Source organism: Primulina eburnea, chromosome 3 (genome assembly GCF_022965805.1).
Source record: "Primulina eburnea isolate SZY01 chromosome 3, ASM2296580v1, whole genome shotgun sequence".
NCBI lineage: Eukaryota > Viridiplantae > Streptophyta > Magnoliopsida > Lamiales > Gesneriaceae > Primulina > Primulina eburnea.
The window spans coordinates 15,751,916-15,769,547 of NC_133103.1; the positions used below are offsets into that span (position 1 = coordinate 15,751,916).

Genomic DNA, 17,632 nt, shown 5'->3' on the forward strand with positions numbered 1-17,632 from the left:
TTTGTAAATTCAGTCGCTTGCCCCTTGCGGTGTCTAGCTACCTCCCTAGGTACTGCACTTCTACTAAATAAATTCACATATTTATTTAATAAAATTAGGAAAAGAAAATAAATCAGGCCTTTAATAAAGAAATATTTACTACAATTATGGGGGTGTATTCATTGCAGAAATTTGCATGACTTTTATTGAATTTTTAATTTTTTTGTAAAATTCAATGAATTTTGTAATTTATTATTGTTATTTTTTAAGTTTATTTGAACTAACAATTGAACGTGAATAATTTTATATTTATTTCAAATATGTATATATATCATTATAATATTTTTTACATATTGATTTTATGAAAGATAATAAATAAAGTTAATACTAAATTTATTGTAATTTAACTCCAATTATTCAATTCAACATATTTATTTAAATAATTAATAATTTTAAAAATACATAACAATATTTTTCAATATTAATAAATAGTCAAACTTAAAATAATTTTATTCTTTTTAAATAAATTTTGGTATAGAAAATATAACGATTTTGTTTTTTCCCATATGTCAAACAAAAAAAATAAAAAAACAATTATTTGCACCTGAAAATAAATAATAAGTATATTAAAATATTTGTAATAAGGTAACTTTATAAAATTTTAATATGTTTAATTTATCATTGTTATTCTTATATAATTGTGTTGATAAACTTCTAAAAATATGTATCAATCGCACACATTTATATATATTATATGTATAAATATTAAAGTTAATGAAAAATATCATGTGCAAGAATTAATTTTGAGTTATAATCAAAATCAAGATATAAATTAACTAAAACTATAGAAAATAATTAAACATCAAATGTTATATAATAATTAATAAAAAAATAAATTTTACGTATGAAAAATTATTATTATTTTCAATTTATAGGCATATAAAATATTATAATTTCCTTTATTATGTAGTGTAAAATTTTTTAAAAATTTAATAAATGTAATTTTAAATTTTCTGAGGTTTGTAACTAGAATTCCAAAAATAAAATGAATGATGTTAATAATTTTAATTTTAAACTATTGTTAGTAATAAAAAAAAATATGTTTTTAAAAAGTACAAATAAAAGTAAAAATAAATGGGTGAGAAAAGAATGAAAATTTTAGTGTTTCTATTAAGTATGTGAGTTTGAGAGATTTCCCAAATACATCCAAATATTTAGATTGAATCAAATACATTTTTTAACATTTTATTGTTGTGCATTAGGCTTTAATTCTTGTACAAAATAGAATTACACGGAGTCATTAAAAGTTTATTGGTAAATTGAATATCTATAGATTTTTGTAGAGTTTCTAAAAGTCAGCTTTTATTACCACATGACTTTTTAAAATTTTACAAATGTTTACATTGAATACCACTAAATTTTTACAGAGTATATAAAAGTTTAGATCGAATATCTCTAGACTTTTAAAATCCATAAAAAATTATTAAAATTCTAGAACCAATACACATTGTTGAACTCTAGACTTTTAAACTCCATAAAATTTATTATTTTACATTGAACTAATACACATCGTTAAACTATAGACTTACCTTAATTTTCTCACATGTCATGCACCAACATTTGATCATGAGAATGTCAGAAACTATTTTCTGATTAAACCCATTGAATTATCGTAAGAACATCTAGTAGCATCGGCCCATGATTCCCTAGGTGTCACTGATAGTGCCTGCAAGAACCAATCAGTTATGATTAACGTACAGTACGGTCCTTTCATCTCATATATCCCGATCGAATCTGCAACCATTGGTTCATCAAGGGTTGCATATTAAATTCGATAATCATGTGATACAATTATGAAATATTCGTATTGTCATTGCATGCACAATTAGAGAACTATTTCCCCAATGTACATCATACACTCTGGCTAGAGATTTCATGTGCTATTATTTCGTTATGTCACATAGGATATCCACACCCGTAGGTGAGCCGGTAAACGAGTCAAAGCACAGCCCTAGCATATAGAGCGTCAGTGTTGTCCCGGGTCGTAAGGACTAATGGTATACAATCATAACCACAAACTTATCTTCTCGATGAATGATAACTACTTCGAAAGTCCGAAGGAGGGTTGTTCGGTATAATCATCATATGACTATCCATCTGCATATTTGGACATCTCTATGCCCTTACCAAGAAACGCAGTACACAACATCACAGATGCTAGTCTCGAGCTCAAGCGACCTTTATCCATGTTTTAGACGGCTGAATTGACTAGGAACGAATTTAGAATATGCCGTGTTTACAAATGAGTTTCAACATCGAATTACGATTCATTTGTATTAAAGCATAATCAATGTCTTTATCTATGCTGAATACATGAGTATACAGATAAAGTAAAAACGAGACCATTAAATAGTAAATTATATTAAAATAAAGATTGTTTATTACACTAAAGTCAATAAATTCTCTAGCTAACAGTTTTACAGGACATCTACTCTAACATTACAGTGCAAAGATATGCTAGTTTTGCATTCTAAGTACAAGTAACGCATCCATGCACTGTTGACATTGATCTTTGTCGTATACAACAGGTTGTGAATCTAATTCCTTTTAATCCAATCGGTTCTCTGAGTCATTACAAAACCACCAACGATCAGAAAAGTCAGCAACTTCCAGATAATACTAAGAGGCACTTGCAACATTAGAACGACTGTTCTTAAGCAATGCCAAGATATAAGCGGTGCTTGTTTCCAATTAGTAGTAAACCTACCGGGAGAAGCACAGATTATAACAGATTGAAAATCTTCATATTTGATCCTTTGATGTATGTGCCTATGTGAAAATATATCAGTTAAAAATAAATACCCTTTTTTCATTATATTTTACCAAAATTTCATTTCTTGCCAAACTTTTTCTTTTTTGTGTTCATATAGTCTATAAACTATAATTGTTCGAACTATTTTATCAATTCTCGTACAAATTATTAAACTTGTTGGTTTCTAAGCATATTTTTCTTATTAAATATCTATAAATATAAATGATACTACGTTAATTATATATACATTTACTAATTATTTTCTAATAATTCGAAAATGTGATAATAACTAAGAAAAATACTACATGATTATGTTACTTTTTAGTAATTTCAATTCAACAATCAAATTTTTTTTTATTAATATTTTCTCCTGTGAGAAAACGTCGGAATGGTCTTGCTTGAACTCATATCTGCCTTTGAAATATTTCACTAATTTTGATTTTGATTTGAATGGAAATATCAATATTTTTTTTATCAGATGTGGTTGCGGTTGACATTTAATAGGTAGGCTTGCATTTATTTCCTTTGGGGTTTGGTTTGGGTGATAAGGTGGGTTTATTTTTTTTTAACCCACCTTATACCTCGTTTGGTACGCGTGATTATTTAACCAAGTCAATCCCTCCTATGAATGATTAGGTTATATTAGGTAGGTTAAAATAATACCTCCTCACCCCCTAGGATTATTTATCCTACTCTTAATCCATCTTATTTTTCTAATTTTACCATTCTCCTAAATTCAAACTCACCACCACTTCCCTCCACCGACCGCCCCCCGGCCACCGCCGCCGCTGCAGACCGCCGTCGACCGCCGACCGCCGCGATTCCGTCGATTCCGGCCGGTCACCTCCGACAGCCGCTTCCGGCCGACCAGCCGTCAGAGCGCAGCCGACCGTCCGAGCACCTCCGTTGCCGGAGTAAAGGAAAAAAATTATAAAAAAGGACATTTTCGTCATTTCATCAAAAAATTCAAAATTATCACATACTTAAAAATTATACCAAACATAATACTATTTTACGTCATATATTATATTTCTATCACAATCATTTTTTTTATAATTTATATACTAATTATTAGTTTATCCTATCCTTCCAACCAAACATAACCTTATATATCGTTTATTTAGGAAATAAAACAAGTCTAGTACGAATCAATACAAAATTTTAAAACAAATGCATAAATATTCAAGTTCTAAAGTATGCTGTGCACAGCATCATGCTGTGCACAAATTGACTTTTTTTATTTTTTTTAATTTTTCTTTTTTCTTTTCTCTTTTTTTCCCTCTCTTTTCCTACTTTTTTTCCCTCCATTTTTCTCTCTTCCACAAACATTATTCACACACTTTTATATGAAAATAGTATAAACATTTGTTTTCATCTCGTCTTCTTTTTCTCGTTTTTCCTCTCACTCAATTTTATTATTATTTTTTTTTTCAGAAAATACTATAACATACAAGGTTCGATTTTTTCTTCTTTTAAATGTCTAATTTTTTTTCTAATTGTTTAGCTATCTATTTTTTTATTTGATTTTGTTGGTTTCTATTTTTATGTTGCTATTGATCTGAAATAAGCCAAAAATTTTATTGATACTTTCAGATTCTTGATGGATTATAATTCAAATATCGAATTCAAGCCTAAGATTGGTATGGAATTTGATAGTCTAGACGAGTCTTGGAAGTTTTGGGTTGAATATGGTGGGAAAACTGGATTTGGAGTTAGGAAGCATTATTTCAACAAAAACAAGAACACCGGATTTATAACTTCGTATAAATATGTTTGTTGCAAGGAGGGTGTTTATACCCTCACTATCTTTCATCTATTTCAAGTAGAGTTTGTTTTGTTCGCAGCTGCTTACATAAAATATAAAAATGAAACTCAACCATTATTTGAATATGTTGTCGGGCGAATTGATAAAGAAGGAGAATGGAGGGTGACATTTAATCCTAGCACAAAGATGATTTCATGTAGTTGCCGAAAATTCGAGATGACTGGATTATTGTGTTGTCATGCTGTGAAAGTATATGATGTGCAGGACGTAAAAAAACTGCCAGAGCATTATATCTTGAATAGATGGACGAGAAAAGCTAGGAGTGGAGTGGTACACGATTGTATGGGCAATGAAGTCGAAGAAGATCCCAAACGAGAAAGTACAGAACGATATAGAAAACTTTGTATGATGCTCGTAAGACTGGCAACCGAAGCCTCCGTCCACCAATCAACTTTTTCTTTGGTGCATAATTCGGTATGTGATCTAACCAAGCAAGTCATGGAAATGCGTTTGACTGAAGTGAGCCAAGACAATAATAGTGGTGTCAGGACATCATCGATAGGACCTTCTATGATACAAGCAAAAGGATTCAAGAAAAGAAATGGTGTGAAAAAGTCAAGAAGGTTGAAGAGTTGGGTAGAACTTCAAGCAAAACGAAGAAAAACAAATTTGAGAGTCGAGGTAAATTAACTAATATTAATACTTTTTTGAAATAAAAATTATCTAGATTTCTTATTTTTACAATCATTGTAGGACATCGGAACACATGATGAATTACCCGTATCTTGTTCAGCACCTCCGGTACCTCATGCATGTCTTCAAACAACTGGAGGTCAATTCAATTTCACTGAATTATTAATGGTATGAACTTTAATGATATTTAGAAATTTTTTAATTGGTAAAAATTTTAAGCCAAAAAAATATTAATTCTTATATGGTAAAATTGATTTTATAATATTTATTCTTATTTAATGTAGGCACAATTTGATCATCATCACCATTCTCTTGAAGCCATGGATTTCAATGGAGATATATCCAATAATGTTCTTGAGTAGTTTTTTATTTAAAGAATAGCCGATTAACATTGTTAGTTGATATTAAGTTTAAAAATGTATGAATTATTTATTTTTTATGGAAATGTGGTGTTGAATTTTAGTTTTTGATATTGCATGATGGAAATGTTCTAAATTTTAATTTAAGCATTAACATGTTAATAGTTTTATATTGTTAAAAATTTTGTTCATTAGAAAAAAATTAATAATACTCATCAAATTCGAAAAAAATGATACGATTTTTCACACGTAAAAATTTAATATAGTAATTTTTAATTGCAAAATTATTAATTTAACATAAAAAAATTAAAATGTTTATATTATTTCATATAAAATTTTGTCCAATGTTTGTGGAAGATGAAAAAAAAAAGGATGAAAATAGAAGGAAAACAATAGAGAATAAGAGAGGAAAAAAGAGAAAAAAAAAAGAAAAATTAAAAAACAAATAAAAAAAAGGTCAAGCTGTGCACAGCAGGGGATCCGGATTCATTAAAGTCTCAAAATCACAAACTGGGATGCGCAGTGTTTGGTTTGCAGGATTAGGTAGGTTTATTTTATTTTAACATACCTAATCATATGTTTGGTACGTTTTTTGTTTAACCAAGTCAATCCCTCCTATTAATTATTAGGTTATATTAGGTGTGATAAAATAATCACTCCTTACCCCCTACAATTATTTATCTCACTCTTAATCCAGCCTATTTTTTCAATTTTACCCTTATTCTAAATTCAAACTCACAACCACTTCCCTCAACCGACGGCCGGCCGACCACCACCGCATGTCGCCCGTCGCCGACCACCGCCGACCGTCGCCGACCACCACCCGCCGCCACCTCCTGTCGGTCGACCGTCGGACTGCGCCGTCGCCGCTTCCGGCCGGCCGGCCTACCACCGTCGACCAACTCCGCCGCCACAAAACTGGAAGGACAATTTCGTCAATTCATCAAAAAATTATTATTTATCTCGTTCTTAACAATTATACCAAACATAATATTATTTTATCATTATCAACTTCAAATTTTTTTTTTATCATTTCTCTCTTAATCATTTCATTATTTTTTCCTCCAAACCAAACGTAGTCTTAGCATAAAAAGTAGTATTTTTCATGAATAACCCAAATAAAAGATCTGTCTCACAAAATACGACCCGTGAGACCGTCTTAAAATTTTTTTTGCCAACTGAGATAATTGTGTTTTCGTCGGATTCTAATTCAATATCCTCTTATTCATTCATCTTGTCTTTTGGTACAAACTCAGGTTTTTTGTTTTAAAAATTTTCTTCTTTATCTACTATTATTTTATTTACTATTCTATTAATAGTATTATAAATTTTTTTTAGAAAAACCATGGATTTGTTAAAATTATATAGCTTATTCATAATATTTCGTAATTGTTCTAGAATATAAGCATGACCAAAATATTTATATGAAATAAATAATATCTCAGACGAAAATAATATTTCGTAATTGGTCTAGAATATAAGCAAGGCCGACTGTCCATATCTCAGGCCTACCGAAATCAGAGCAAACGAAAATAGAAATGGTGCCATTACCATACTGCATTACTACTCTGTTGCTCTGTCTGATCACCGCCGCTGCTACTAATATTATCCTCACTCTTCCGGGTTACCCGGAGGATACCCTGCCTTTCCACCTCGAAACCGGGTCGGTCTTCTTTCTTTCTTTCTTTCTATTTTTTTAATAAAAAAAAACCATTTATATGAGATTCATTTTGTTTTATGGATTGAATATATATAGATAAATTTATAATCTGAGAGTTTCAGATATATTGGAGTTGGAGAAGACGAACAAGTGCAGCTATTCTATTACTTTGTAGAGTCCGAACGAGATCCTGACGAGGATCCGCTTGTGCTTTGGTTGACGGGAGGACCCGGTTGCTCTGGTTTCTCCGGTCTGGTTTATGAAATAGGTGCGTACAGCCGCCGCCGCCTTCTTCTTCTTCCTCTGCTCATGATCTTTTGGTTTTAATTTATTTATTAAATATTATGTTTGACGATCAGTTTCAAGAATTAAACAAATGTGGAATTTTTTTTATTATGTTTGACGATCAGTTTCAAGAATTAAACAAATGAAACTAAATTTGCACTTCTGATCTCGTGCAATGCGTTTTTATTATTTAACTGTCTATTAAATACTTGAGTTCTCGTGTTGTCACATCTTTCCATACACTAAAACTGTTTAAATTAAATAATCAAAATTAGTGGGACATTTGACAATAATATAATCATATGAGAAGAGACTACATAATTACTTACTGAATGATATAATCAAGATCTTTTATTTTATATATAAATCTGTACTTTGGAGATTTGTGAATGATTTAAATATGGAGTCAAATTTAGGGGTAAAAGAATCAAGTTGGTTCGTAATTTTTGGAGTTGAATCAATAAATATTAGATTCGTATTCGAATATATCGAATTCAAACGCTTACGAAAAAATTTGATTCGAACTCGAGCTAAAGTTATTTTGTTTGATTTTTCGTGAGTGTTAAGATTTTATTATGATTATATAATTATATTATATATATATATAAAGCTATTTTTTTAAAAAAATTAATGCGTTGATAGAACCATAATTTAATGACCATATGTGGGTGAAAAGGGTCACGAAATTAACTTTGTAACAACAATTCATGCATGTGTACAGGTCCACTCCGGTTTGATATTTCAAGTCTTGATGGAAGTTTCCCTCGCCTCATTCTGAACCCATATTCATGGACAAAGGTTTGGAATATATATATATATATATATATATATATATATTCAAACTGACAAATAAAATGATCTGCACGCATGGTTTTGTAGGTTGCCAATATTATATTTATAGACTCACCGGTTGGGACTGGATTCTCGTATGCAACCACCCCAGAAGGTTTCACTTCCTCCGACACCAAAGCGACCATGGATAACTACACTTTCTTGAAGAAGGTAAGTTTTTCTCTGAATCCGGATTCATTTTTGCAAAAAATAATACTAAATATAGATATTGCACCATATTTTTGGGACGTTTAGGATGAAATATTTAATTTTAATTTTAAGAAATTAAATGGAGCACAGGATTCTGGTATTCAACCACACTTGGTCGAAGACACGTGAGATTGGTGGTTTATTTTTATTTTTTTATTTGGACGTGAGCACAGGATCAGAAGGGCAGGCAGGTGACAACTTGACTTGGGAAGAGATAGTGACATAGAATTATTTAATAGGATTCTCAAATTGAAAAGAGATATTCTCTATTTCTCACATAGCTTATATTTTCTTATTTATCTGTCTCAAATATATAGTCGGGTGTGTTCTTTTGTCAACCTATTTTTATTCATTAAATAGATTAATTATTTCCAACAAGTTTTGATACAACATTAATTAAAACACTAATTAAAAAGGGTGAAATGTGTTGAAAATAAGAGTTATAAATATTGAAAATTAATGTGTGATGATGTATGTAATGATATATTTATTTTTGGATTATTTCCAAAGATATTTTATAAATATGTGTCTCAATTTGTGAAGAAAAAACACAATTGAGTAGAGAAAATTTTATAAAAATATGTAGTTTAATATATTTTGTGAGTTTGAGATTTTTACTTTTTACCGTAAATTTTTATTTTTAACACGTTATCATCACGATACTCGAAGGTTCTCCATATCTTTTTAAGCTCCAAAACACAAGACAAATGTAACAATATTCAAAATTAAGAACATTTATTTTACTGTTTATTTATTTTTATTGTGTATATATATAATATATAATATCATGTTATTATATAAAAAGAGTCTATGACACCTATAATAACGTGATGTGATTATATTATTACATTGTTTATATATTTCTATTGTGTTATTGTTTATTTATTGTATATGTGTATATATATTTGAATAATATCATATTATTATATAAAAGGAGTCTATGACACCTCATTATAATAACGTGATGCGATTATTTCGTTGTTTATTTATTATTATTGTGTTATATAATTATATATATATTTGTATAATGTCACCGTGTTATATAAAAAGAGTCCTTGACACCTCATTATAATAATGTGATATGATATACATAATTAATAAACATTATTAACATTACATCATATTATTACTATAAAATTATACATATATACATGCATTTATTTTTTTAAGATTTTGTAAACAGTCATAAACGGCTAGTTTTTATCTGCAAATATGATTTGACAAACACGTTCAATTACTCCAAATTTACTCTTCTTCACTAAAATTTTTCTTCATCAATTTTTCGAAGAAGAAGAAGATGGTTATTTCAAGGTTATTTATTATAATTATTTTGGTTATTATACTCACTAGTCTTGTATTATTCGAAGAATATCCGCCTCGCGTTTTTTCTTTATTTTTAAGAATGCTTGTACTTATAATTTATTTGTTACTTTGTATTGCCATATTAATAGATTTAGAACTTAACTAATAAAATGCATTGTTATTTTTATAGTAGCACCATGTTAAATTTGACAAAACTCGAATTCGTTGCACTCGAAATTACGGGAAAAATGTATATTCCATGAACTCTCGATGTAGAAATACATCTTGAGTCATTGGGTCTAAATGAGACCATTAAAGAAAATTTTCTCTCATCATCACAAGAAAAAACAAAAGCTAAGATAATTTTGTGTTGCCATCTTGATGAAGGATTAAATATGAATATCTCATTGAAAAATATCTTACGACTTTATGGAAAGGACTAAAGGAAAGATTTGAACATATAAGAGAAGTCATACTTTCGACTGTCCGTGATGAATAAAATACATTAAGATTTCAAAATTTTAATAAAGTCGGTGATTACAACTCGGCAATGTATCGAATAATCTCGCAATTTAAATTTTGTGGACATGAGGTTATGGAATCGGAAATGCTTGAAAAAACATTTTCCACTTTTCACGCATCAGATATAACTCTACAACAACAATATAGAGTGTGTGGATTTGCGATATATTCTGAACTTATTGCTTGGTCCATGTGAAGATGATGAAGTTATTCTTGGTCCAGAACTATCATATAAGTGTTATTAGTGTCCTTATGTATCTTGCAAATTGTACCAGACCTGCTATATCTTTTGTTGTAAATTTATTGACAAGATTTAGCTCATATCCAACAAAGAGACAATAGAACGAAATTAAACATATATTCCGTTATCTAAGATGAACGACAGACTTAGAAATTTTGTATTCAAAAGATTTCAATCAAAGTATAATTTGTTATGCTGATGTTGGGTAAATAACATCGAGATTATTGCACTACATGAAGCATGCCATGAATGTGTGTGGCTAAAAATCAATGACCCAACATATCCAAATCTCATGCAGATTATCATTCGACAAGATATCTATGACACTATATGAAGATAATGTTGCATGTGTTACTCAAATGAAAGAATGATACATAAAAAGCGCCAGAACTAAACATATTCCCCCTAAGTTCCTCGCATTCACCCAAGAGCTTTAGAAGAATAAAGATATTGATATTCGTTACATTCAATCAAGTGAAAACTCATCAGATATCTACGACAATATTCAGAAAGCATATATATAACATTGGAATGCGCAATCTACGAAATTTGTGAAGAATCGTTCGTGTTAACATGAGAGGAAGTTTACGTGACTGCACCATTTTTCCCTTACTATGGTTTTTATGTCAATGGTTTTTTCCTAGTAAGAATTTTAACGAGACAGTATAAAAAACACGTAATGAAGACAATCATTGTATCATGATCATCATCACAAGAGGGAGTGTTGAAAATAAAAGTTATAAATATAAAAAATTAATGTGTGATGATGTATCTAATGATATATTTATTTTTGACTTATTTCAAAAGAAATTCTATAAATTTGTCTCTCAATTTGTGAATAAAAAACACAATTGAGCGGAGAAAATTTTATTAAATGTGCAGTTTAATATATTTTGTGAGTTTGAGATTTTTACTTTTTACTTTAAATTTCTACTTTTAACAAAATGAGAATTTTATGCATAAAACTTATTGTTCCAATAATTTTGTTAATGTGTGTGGCAACACCAATTAGACTAAATACATGAGATGGAGGGATTAAAATGCTTGGTAGATAAATTTAGACAGATGAAAATATATCTTTAAAAATATTTTTGTTCTTACAATCCAGTGGTTATCGATCCATCCAAGATTCATCAAGAATCGACTGTACATTGGAGGTGATTCCTACGGAGGCAAAACTGTAACCTTGCTTGCTTTAGAAATTGCAATGGGTAAATTTTACCATCGATTAATTATTATATTCTATTCATCCAGAAATTTGACCATGTTGTCACATTAACTTAGGAAATGGTGGAGGGCTGGAGCAACGAATGAACCTCCAAGTACACATTACTTTCATAACATAATCCTATTCATTGAAAAAAAAACTCACTTGACGAAAAAATTGAACCAGGGATATTTCATTGGAAATCCTAAAGCAGATGAAGCCTTGGATGTTAATGAAAAGTTCCCTTATGCTCATCGGATGTCACTCATATCAGATGAATATTTTGAGGTAAAATGCCCCGCATTATCCCTGAGAGGTATTTTATCGAGTCCGAGTTGAGTTTGAATTAGATTATGCTCATCTGATTAATTTGACTGTACGTGAGTTTCTAATTAATTCGATTCGAACATTGATTTAGCCACTCACATGACATATGTGCCCAATCTCTGATCACTTATATATATTCTAGACAAGTTTGTTCGAGGATAGTGTAACATGCATGCTGTCAAACGATACAAACTAAGCAAAAATCTACTCAATGTTGCATGCAAGGTAATATCAAATATGGGCTGATGCTTTAAATAAAATGCGGTGTATAAGGGGTGAATTCTTTTCCTATTTTCAGTTAGCAAAAAGCAGCTGTAATGGGAACTACAGCGATCAAGATACAAGTAGTGCAGAATGCCGTTATGCTATTCATCTATGTGGTGAGGTAAAATAAAAACTACAAGATTTTACTTCTTTTTTTGTGTTTTTTTGGGGTAGGAGTAGAGTTTTGGAGGAATAAAAAGTATGTTTAATTTTATCTTGGAAGGAAAAAAATTTATTGCAAGTGTCCAATAATGTCAGCATGGTTGCATAAAATTTAAAAAATATGAGGTTAAAATAAAAACTTTGGAAAGTTGGAAATGATGAAAACTTTAGTCAAAATTACTGATTATGTTCGAAAATACGAAAATGTTTCGAAACTTGGTTTGGAGGAAGTGAATAAAAAGAAAATGATAGTTTTTATTTATGTTTTGGGGGATGAGAAAGTATTTTAGGAAACTGAAAACAAGCACTGCGTGCATGTTCTTCATTTTATTTGCTCTATGATTTATGGCAACTGTTACCGTAATATGAATGCAGTGCACAAAGAACGTCAACCATGCCCACATTTTGGATCCAAACTGTAATCTGCTTTCACCGAAACGCGATTATATTGTTGAAGATGATGATCCCGACGATTTACTCTTCATGTTAAAACAAGAGGAGCAACGGTGTCGTGTAATTTCTTTAACTTTTCCTATGACCTGTCTTCGTAGTATAATATGAAAAATGACTAAGAACTCTTTCACATAAATTTTAAAAACCTCCGATTGTATGAGAGAAAAATTATAGGTTATATTTTGATTTATGCAAAATATATAAACCTATCACCAAGTAAGTTGTAAGAATTCATATGATTTTTTTTTTTTTTTTATTTTGAAGATTCCATATTCATTTCAATAGAAGTGTGTATTTGAAGAAACTATTAAGCGTAAATATGGAGCCCTTTTAATCGGATCAAGGCAATTTTATCATAAGATCAACGGATTTCGACATCTTGGATTTTTTAATATGAAAATTACTAAATTTAGTTTTATGCATATAATCATTTGCTGAACTTTTTGAATACTAATATTGATTTCAAGAGTTTGTTTTACTAGTTATTTTTAAAAGATGTGGCTATGAATTTTCTTGAGTATTGTAAGGATGAAATCTTGTTGGTTGTAGAATAATAATTACTCGGATTCTGCTGTCTGGGCAAATGATCAAACTGTGCAAGAGGCTCTTTACGTCAGAAATGTACGTATGCACTACCTTAAAATGAAGAGATTTTTTATATTTTGATAAAACTACAAATTTTTTTATGTCATGTATGTATGCTTTATTTCAACAAACAGGGAACCATACGAGAATGGATAAGATGTAACAAAAGCTTATCCGGTTACGAGATTAATGTCGCTAGCGTTATCCAGTATCATCAAATGCTAAATCAGAAAGGCTTTCAAAGTTTGGTGTACAGGTGATCCTCGTGTACTTTTTTCCTTGCAAAAGCGGTTTTGAATCAGGTTTCCACTTCGACGAAGTTGAGACCGGATCACAAAGCTTGAAATCAGTTTTTGTGAATCACATATGTGTGTTACAATCCAATGATGAATTCATTTAAAATTTGTCATGGTCCGAATTTACCACAGAATTAGATCATATGTTTGGATATGTCTATAAACATGTGTCGAATTAGCGCCAACTTGATAACGGCATGCTCTATTATACTTTACCAGGAGAAATATTTCTTGTCGAGTGGCGATCGCTGGATGCATAAAAGTATAGACTGGATCTACTTAAATATATTTGTTTGTTACCCACACATTTTCATCACACAATATCACTTCCTATAGTAATACTTTTCCATCACCAGGTTTAATTTTCATCGATCACAGAACAATATTACCCTCTGAACTAAAATTTTGTATTTCTTCTCTCCAGCGGGGACCATGATATGCTTGTTCCGTACATCGGTACAATAAAATGGATACGCTCTCTCAATCTCACCGTTGAAGATAACTGGAGGCCTTGGACCGTCGATGGCCAAGTCGCAGGGTTTGCTTTCAATTCTTGATCCTGCGGCCACAGATTTCATATTACTACATTCTAATGGTTTTTAAAATTTGGTTTGCTATGTTCCTGTTATAGATACACAGAGAAATATAAAAACGGAGAAGCCTACATCACCTTCGCTACTGTGAAGGCAAGAAAAATCAGCTCTATGCGTGATCTTTATAGGGATGAAGTGAAGAAGCTAGTGAATGGTAGCATGTGACTCGATGCTATTGTTTTGTAGGGTGCAGGTCACACAGCTCCGGAATACATGCCCAAACAATGTCTTGCAATGATAAAGAGATGGCTCTCTTTGTTTCCACTGTAGAGAAAAATGTTGGTATGGAGCCATACATGCATGGATTTTCTTATCATTAATAAGTGTACGTGCTTGCTGGTCCATGTGGATTATCAACGTAGTGCACTATATTTCCACTATCGGTATTGAATTAGCACTACAAAAAAACGTGTTTACATAAGCGGTTTTTGAGGAGCACTTCTAAAACTGCTCGTGGAAACTGAACAACAAAATCAGTTTTACTTAAACCGTTTATATTTCCTTACTTTTAGGAGTGGTCGCATTACCGCTTTAATTGCGCAATTTTTAGTACCGATTTGTATCAACCGCTGCTATCAATTGCTCCTATTGATTTAACTATTAGAACCATTCTTGAAACTACTCTAATTGAATATTTTTAACAGTGGTTTCATAAAATCGGTGTTGTGAACCGCCCTTATAGCTCTTTTTTAGGATTGATATGAAAATTGCACCTATTAAAACTTTTATAAACCGTATTGAAAATATGTAGCGACGGTTTATGGGATAACCGTCGCTAAAATTTGCGACAGTTTCATACAAACCGTCGCTTAATCAACAATGCGACAGTTTGAATGATGTCCGTCGCGATATTTAGCGACCGTTATACGAAACCGTCGCTAAATATAGCGACTGTATTACTAAACTGTCGCCACATATTGCGACGGGTAGAATACACCCGTTGCGTGTATTCATTTAGCGACTGTTTCATTAAACCCGTCGCTAATATTAGCGACCGTTAAAATTTTACCGTTGCTAAATATAGCGACAATCATCAGTTAAACCGTCGCTAAATTTAAATTTTCAAAAAACCGCTGTCGATAAATTTAAATTTTCAAAATACCGCCATAATGGCGACGGTGTTCCTCTTAACCGTCGCTAATAGCGACGGTTACTTCGTTAACCGTCGCCGAATTTTCTATAAATACCTCCACTCGGGCACCACTTTCTTACCCTTCCTTTGTACTGAATATTTTTATTTATTCTGTAAATTTGTTGTAGATTATTATTTCATTGCTAGTGGTTCAGATTGTTGTTGCTTATTTTTGGGATTATATGATATGAAACCTTAAAATTTTGGTAAATTATAGCTCTTTTGTACATTAAATTTTGTTGTTCTTTTTCTTTCCTTCACAACACTTAAAATTTTTCTCTTTTATACAATTTTACCATTTCACAACAATAAAATTTTTTTACACGATTTTAGTTTAAATTTAATATAAATTTTTTCTCTTTAATTTTTAGTAAATTTTTAAGATTTATTATAAATTTTTTCTCTTTAATTTTTAGTAATTTTTTAAGTAGTAGTTAGTATCAAAATTATGTTATCATATTAATATTGTAAGTTTTTTTAGCTTTATTAAATTTTTTTTTATTTTATTGAAAATATTAGCGACGGAAATCATATTTAACCCGTCGCTAAGTTAGCGACAGAATATATGAACATGTCGTCGCTAGTAGTTGCGACGGTTTTAAGGTTCCGTTGCTAAATTTGTAGACGACGGTATTACAATGTGTCACTACATAGCGACGGTTTTGCAAAACCGTCGCTAATTTTGTCAGCGACGGTTTATCATATACCGTCGCAAATTGTAGCTAAAAAAACTTTTCTTCATACTGGGTACGACCATTATCAAACCGCACCTAAAATAAACAATAAAAGCGGTTTTTCAACTTATATAACGGTTAAATAAACCGCTTCTATAAGCTATAAGGTCATAGATAAGAGGAGCGCTTTTGCAACCGGTGGTACAAAGGCTGGAGCGGTTAAAAACCAATCTTAAAATTGAAAAAAACCGCTTCTATAGACACTTTTTTTTGTAGTGTAGAAGAGCACAGCCAATGTATAAAGCATATACGCCGTTGATACAAACTACACCTTGTAAACACTTCCACATAATGAAATAAAATTGATATTTGGCATTCTTTTTTACTAAACTTCGAGGGCTCAAACTCTCACCCAACAGAGTGTCAAACAATACAATCTCAATAATTGCCCGCATGGGCTTAGCTCAGTTGGTCAGCAGCAGTAAATCTTGGAGCAATACAATCTCAAGAATTTCTACTGTCTTTGATCAGCGTTATAAGAAAGTGAAATCACTAGCAACGAAGTGACAGTCTTCACATGTGTTGCCAATCCAACCCTAACGTTCTTGTTGGAGTTGTCACCGTTTTGTTTGAAGTTGTGTCCAACTCAAGCGTAAAAGGTGGTTCTCGTTGCTGATAATCAAGCAATCATTTTGGAATTCAATAATACAATTAACACGTGGTTTGAGTTAGTAAAAAATGGTTGGTTTGATTATGTAAATAATGATGTTTTAATTTTGTTTACTTCCCTAAACTTCACCTATAAATACACATTCTTTCTTCATTTCAAAATCACACCAAAACAAAAATCTCTCATCTACAATCATAAGTATAAAAGTGAGATAAAATATTTAGTGTGAGATTTCTTAAGGAGTGACCCTTGGAAGGAATATGATTAATGGAGAGACAGTGAATATGGAAAAATCACAGTGTTATGAGTATTGTATTCTCAATTCTCTTCTTCGTTGTTATTAATAAAAAAAATATCTTCTTGAGAGGTTTAAAGTAGACATAATTCAATCTTGAGGTGAACGACTACAAATATTGATGTTCATTTTATTCATTGTTGATATTATTAATGATGTTCCGCTACAATGTTATCTTATTTATTTCTCTGATATCCCAACACTCGTTGCTTGGGCATAGGTGGAGTGTATATTGTGATTCGACTGGTAATTAATTTGCATTCCTGGTTGATTTTAAAAATAATTATTATTTTTTGTACGGTTTTGTAAATTCAG

General features: G+C 30.9%; 2 protein-coding genes across 2 annotated transcripts; both read left to right on the forward strand.

Annotated features, from left to right (window-relative positions):
- Window positions 1-4,037: 4,037 nt before the first annotated feature.
- LOC140828328 (protein FAR1-RELATED SEQUENCE 12-like) lies at window positions 4,038-5,804 on the forward strand. The gene is made up of 3 exons (XM_073191316.1): window positions 4,038-5,237; window positions 5,310-5,417; window positions 5,534-5,804. The coding sequence occupies exons 1-3, from the start codon at window positions 4,392-4,394 to the stop codon at window positions 5,609-5,611; spliced, it is 1,032 nt and encodes a 343-aa protein (XP_073047417.1). The 5' UTR covers window positions 4,038-4,391; the 3' UTR covers window positions 5,612-5,804.
- Window positions 5,805-7,142: 1,338 nt separating this feature from the next.
- On the forward strand, window positions 7,143-14,891 carry LOC140826944 (serine carboxypeptidase-like 13). The gene is made up of 14 exons (XM_073189502.1): window positions 7,143-7,271; window positions 7,391-7,536; window positions 8,275-8,351; window positions 8,433-8,555; window positions 11,768-11,870; window positions 11,944-11,981; window positions 12,053-12,154; window positions 12,492-12,578; window positions 12,995-13,132; window positions 13,622-13,693; window positions 13,792-13,913; window positions 14,378-14,491; window positions 14,585-14,639; window positions 14,733-14,891. The coding sequence occupies exons 1-14, from the start codon at window positions 7,147-7,149 to the stop codon at window positions 14,814-14,816; spliced, it is 1,386 nt and encodes a 461-aa protein (XP_073045603.1). The 5' UTR covers window positions 7,143-7,146; the 3' UTR covers window positions 14,817-14,891.
- Window positions 14,892-17,632: the final 2,741 nt, after the last annotated feature.

Coding starts and splice junctions, on each gene's coding strand:
- LOC140828328 (XM_073191316.1), top strand. CDS start 4,392: ATGGATTATAATTCAAATATCGAATTCAAGCCTAAGATTGGTATGGAA. Junction 5,238..5,309: donor AAACAAATTTGAGAGTCGAG/GTAAATTAACTA, acceptor CAATCATTGTAG/GACATCGGAACACATGATGA. Junction 5,418..5,533: donor ATTTCACTGAATTATTAATG/GTATGAACTTTA, acceptor TATTTAATGTAG/GCACAATTTGATCATCATCA.
- LOC140826944 (XM_073189502.1), top strand. CDS start 7,147: ATGGTGCCATTACCATACTGCATTACTACTCTGTTGCTCTGTCTGATC. Junction 7,537..8,274: donor CGGTCTGGTTTATGAAATAG/GTGCGTACAGCC, acceptor GCATGTGTACAG/GTCCACTCCGGTTTGATATT. Junction 13,694..13,791: donor AGGCTCTTTACGTCAGAAAT/GTACGTATGCAC, acceptor TTCAACAAACAG/GGAACCATACGAGAATGGAT.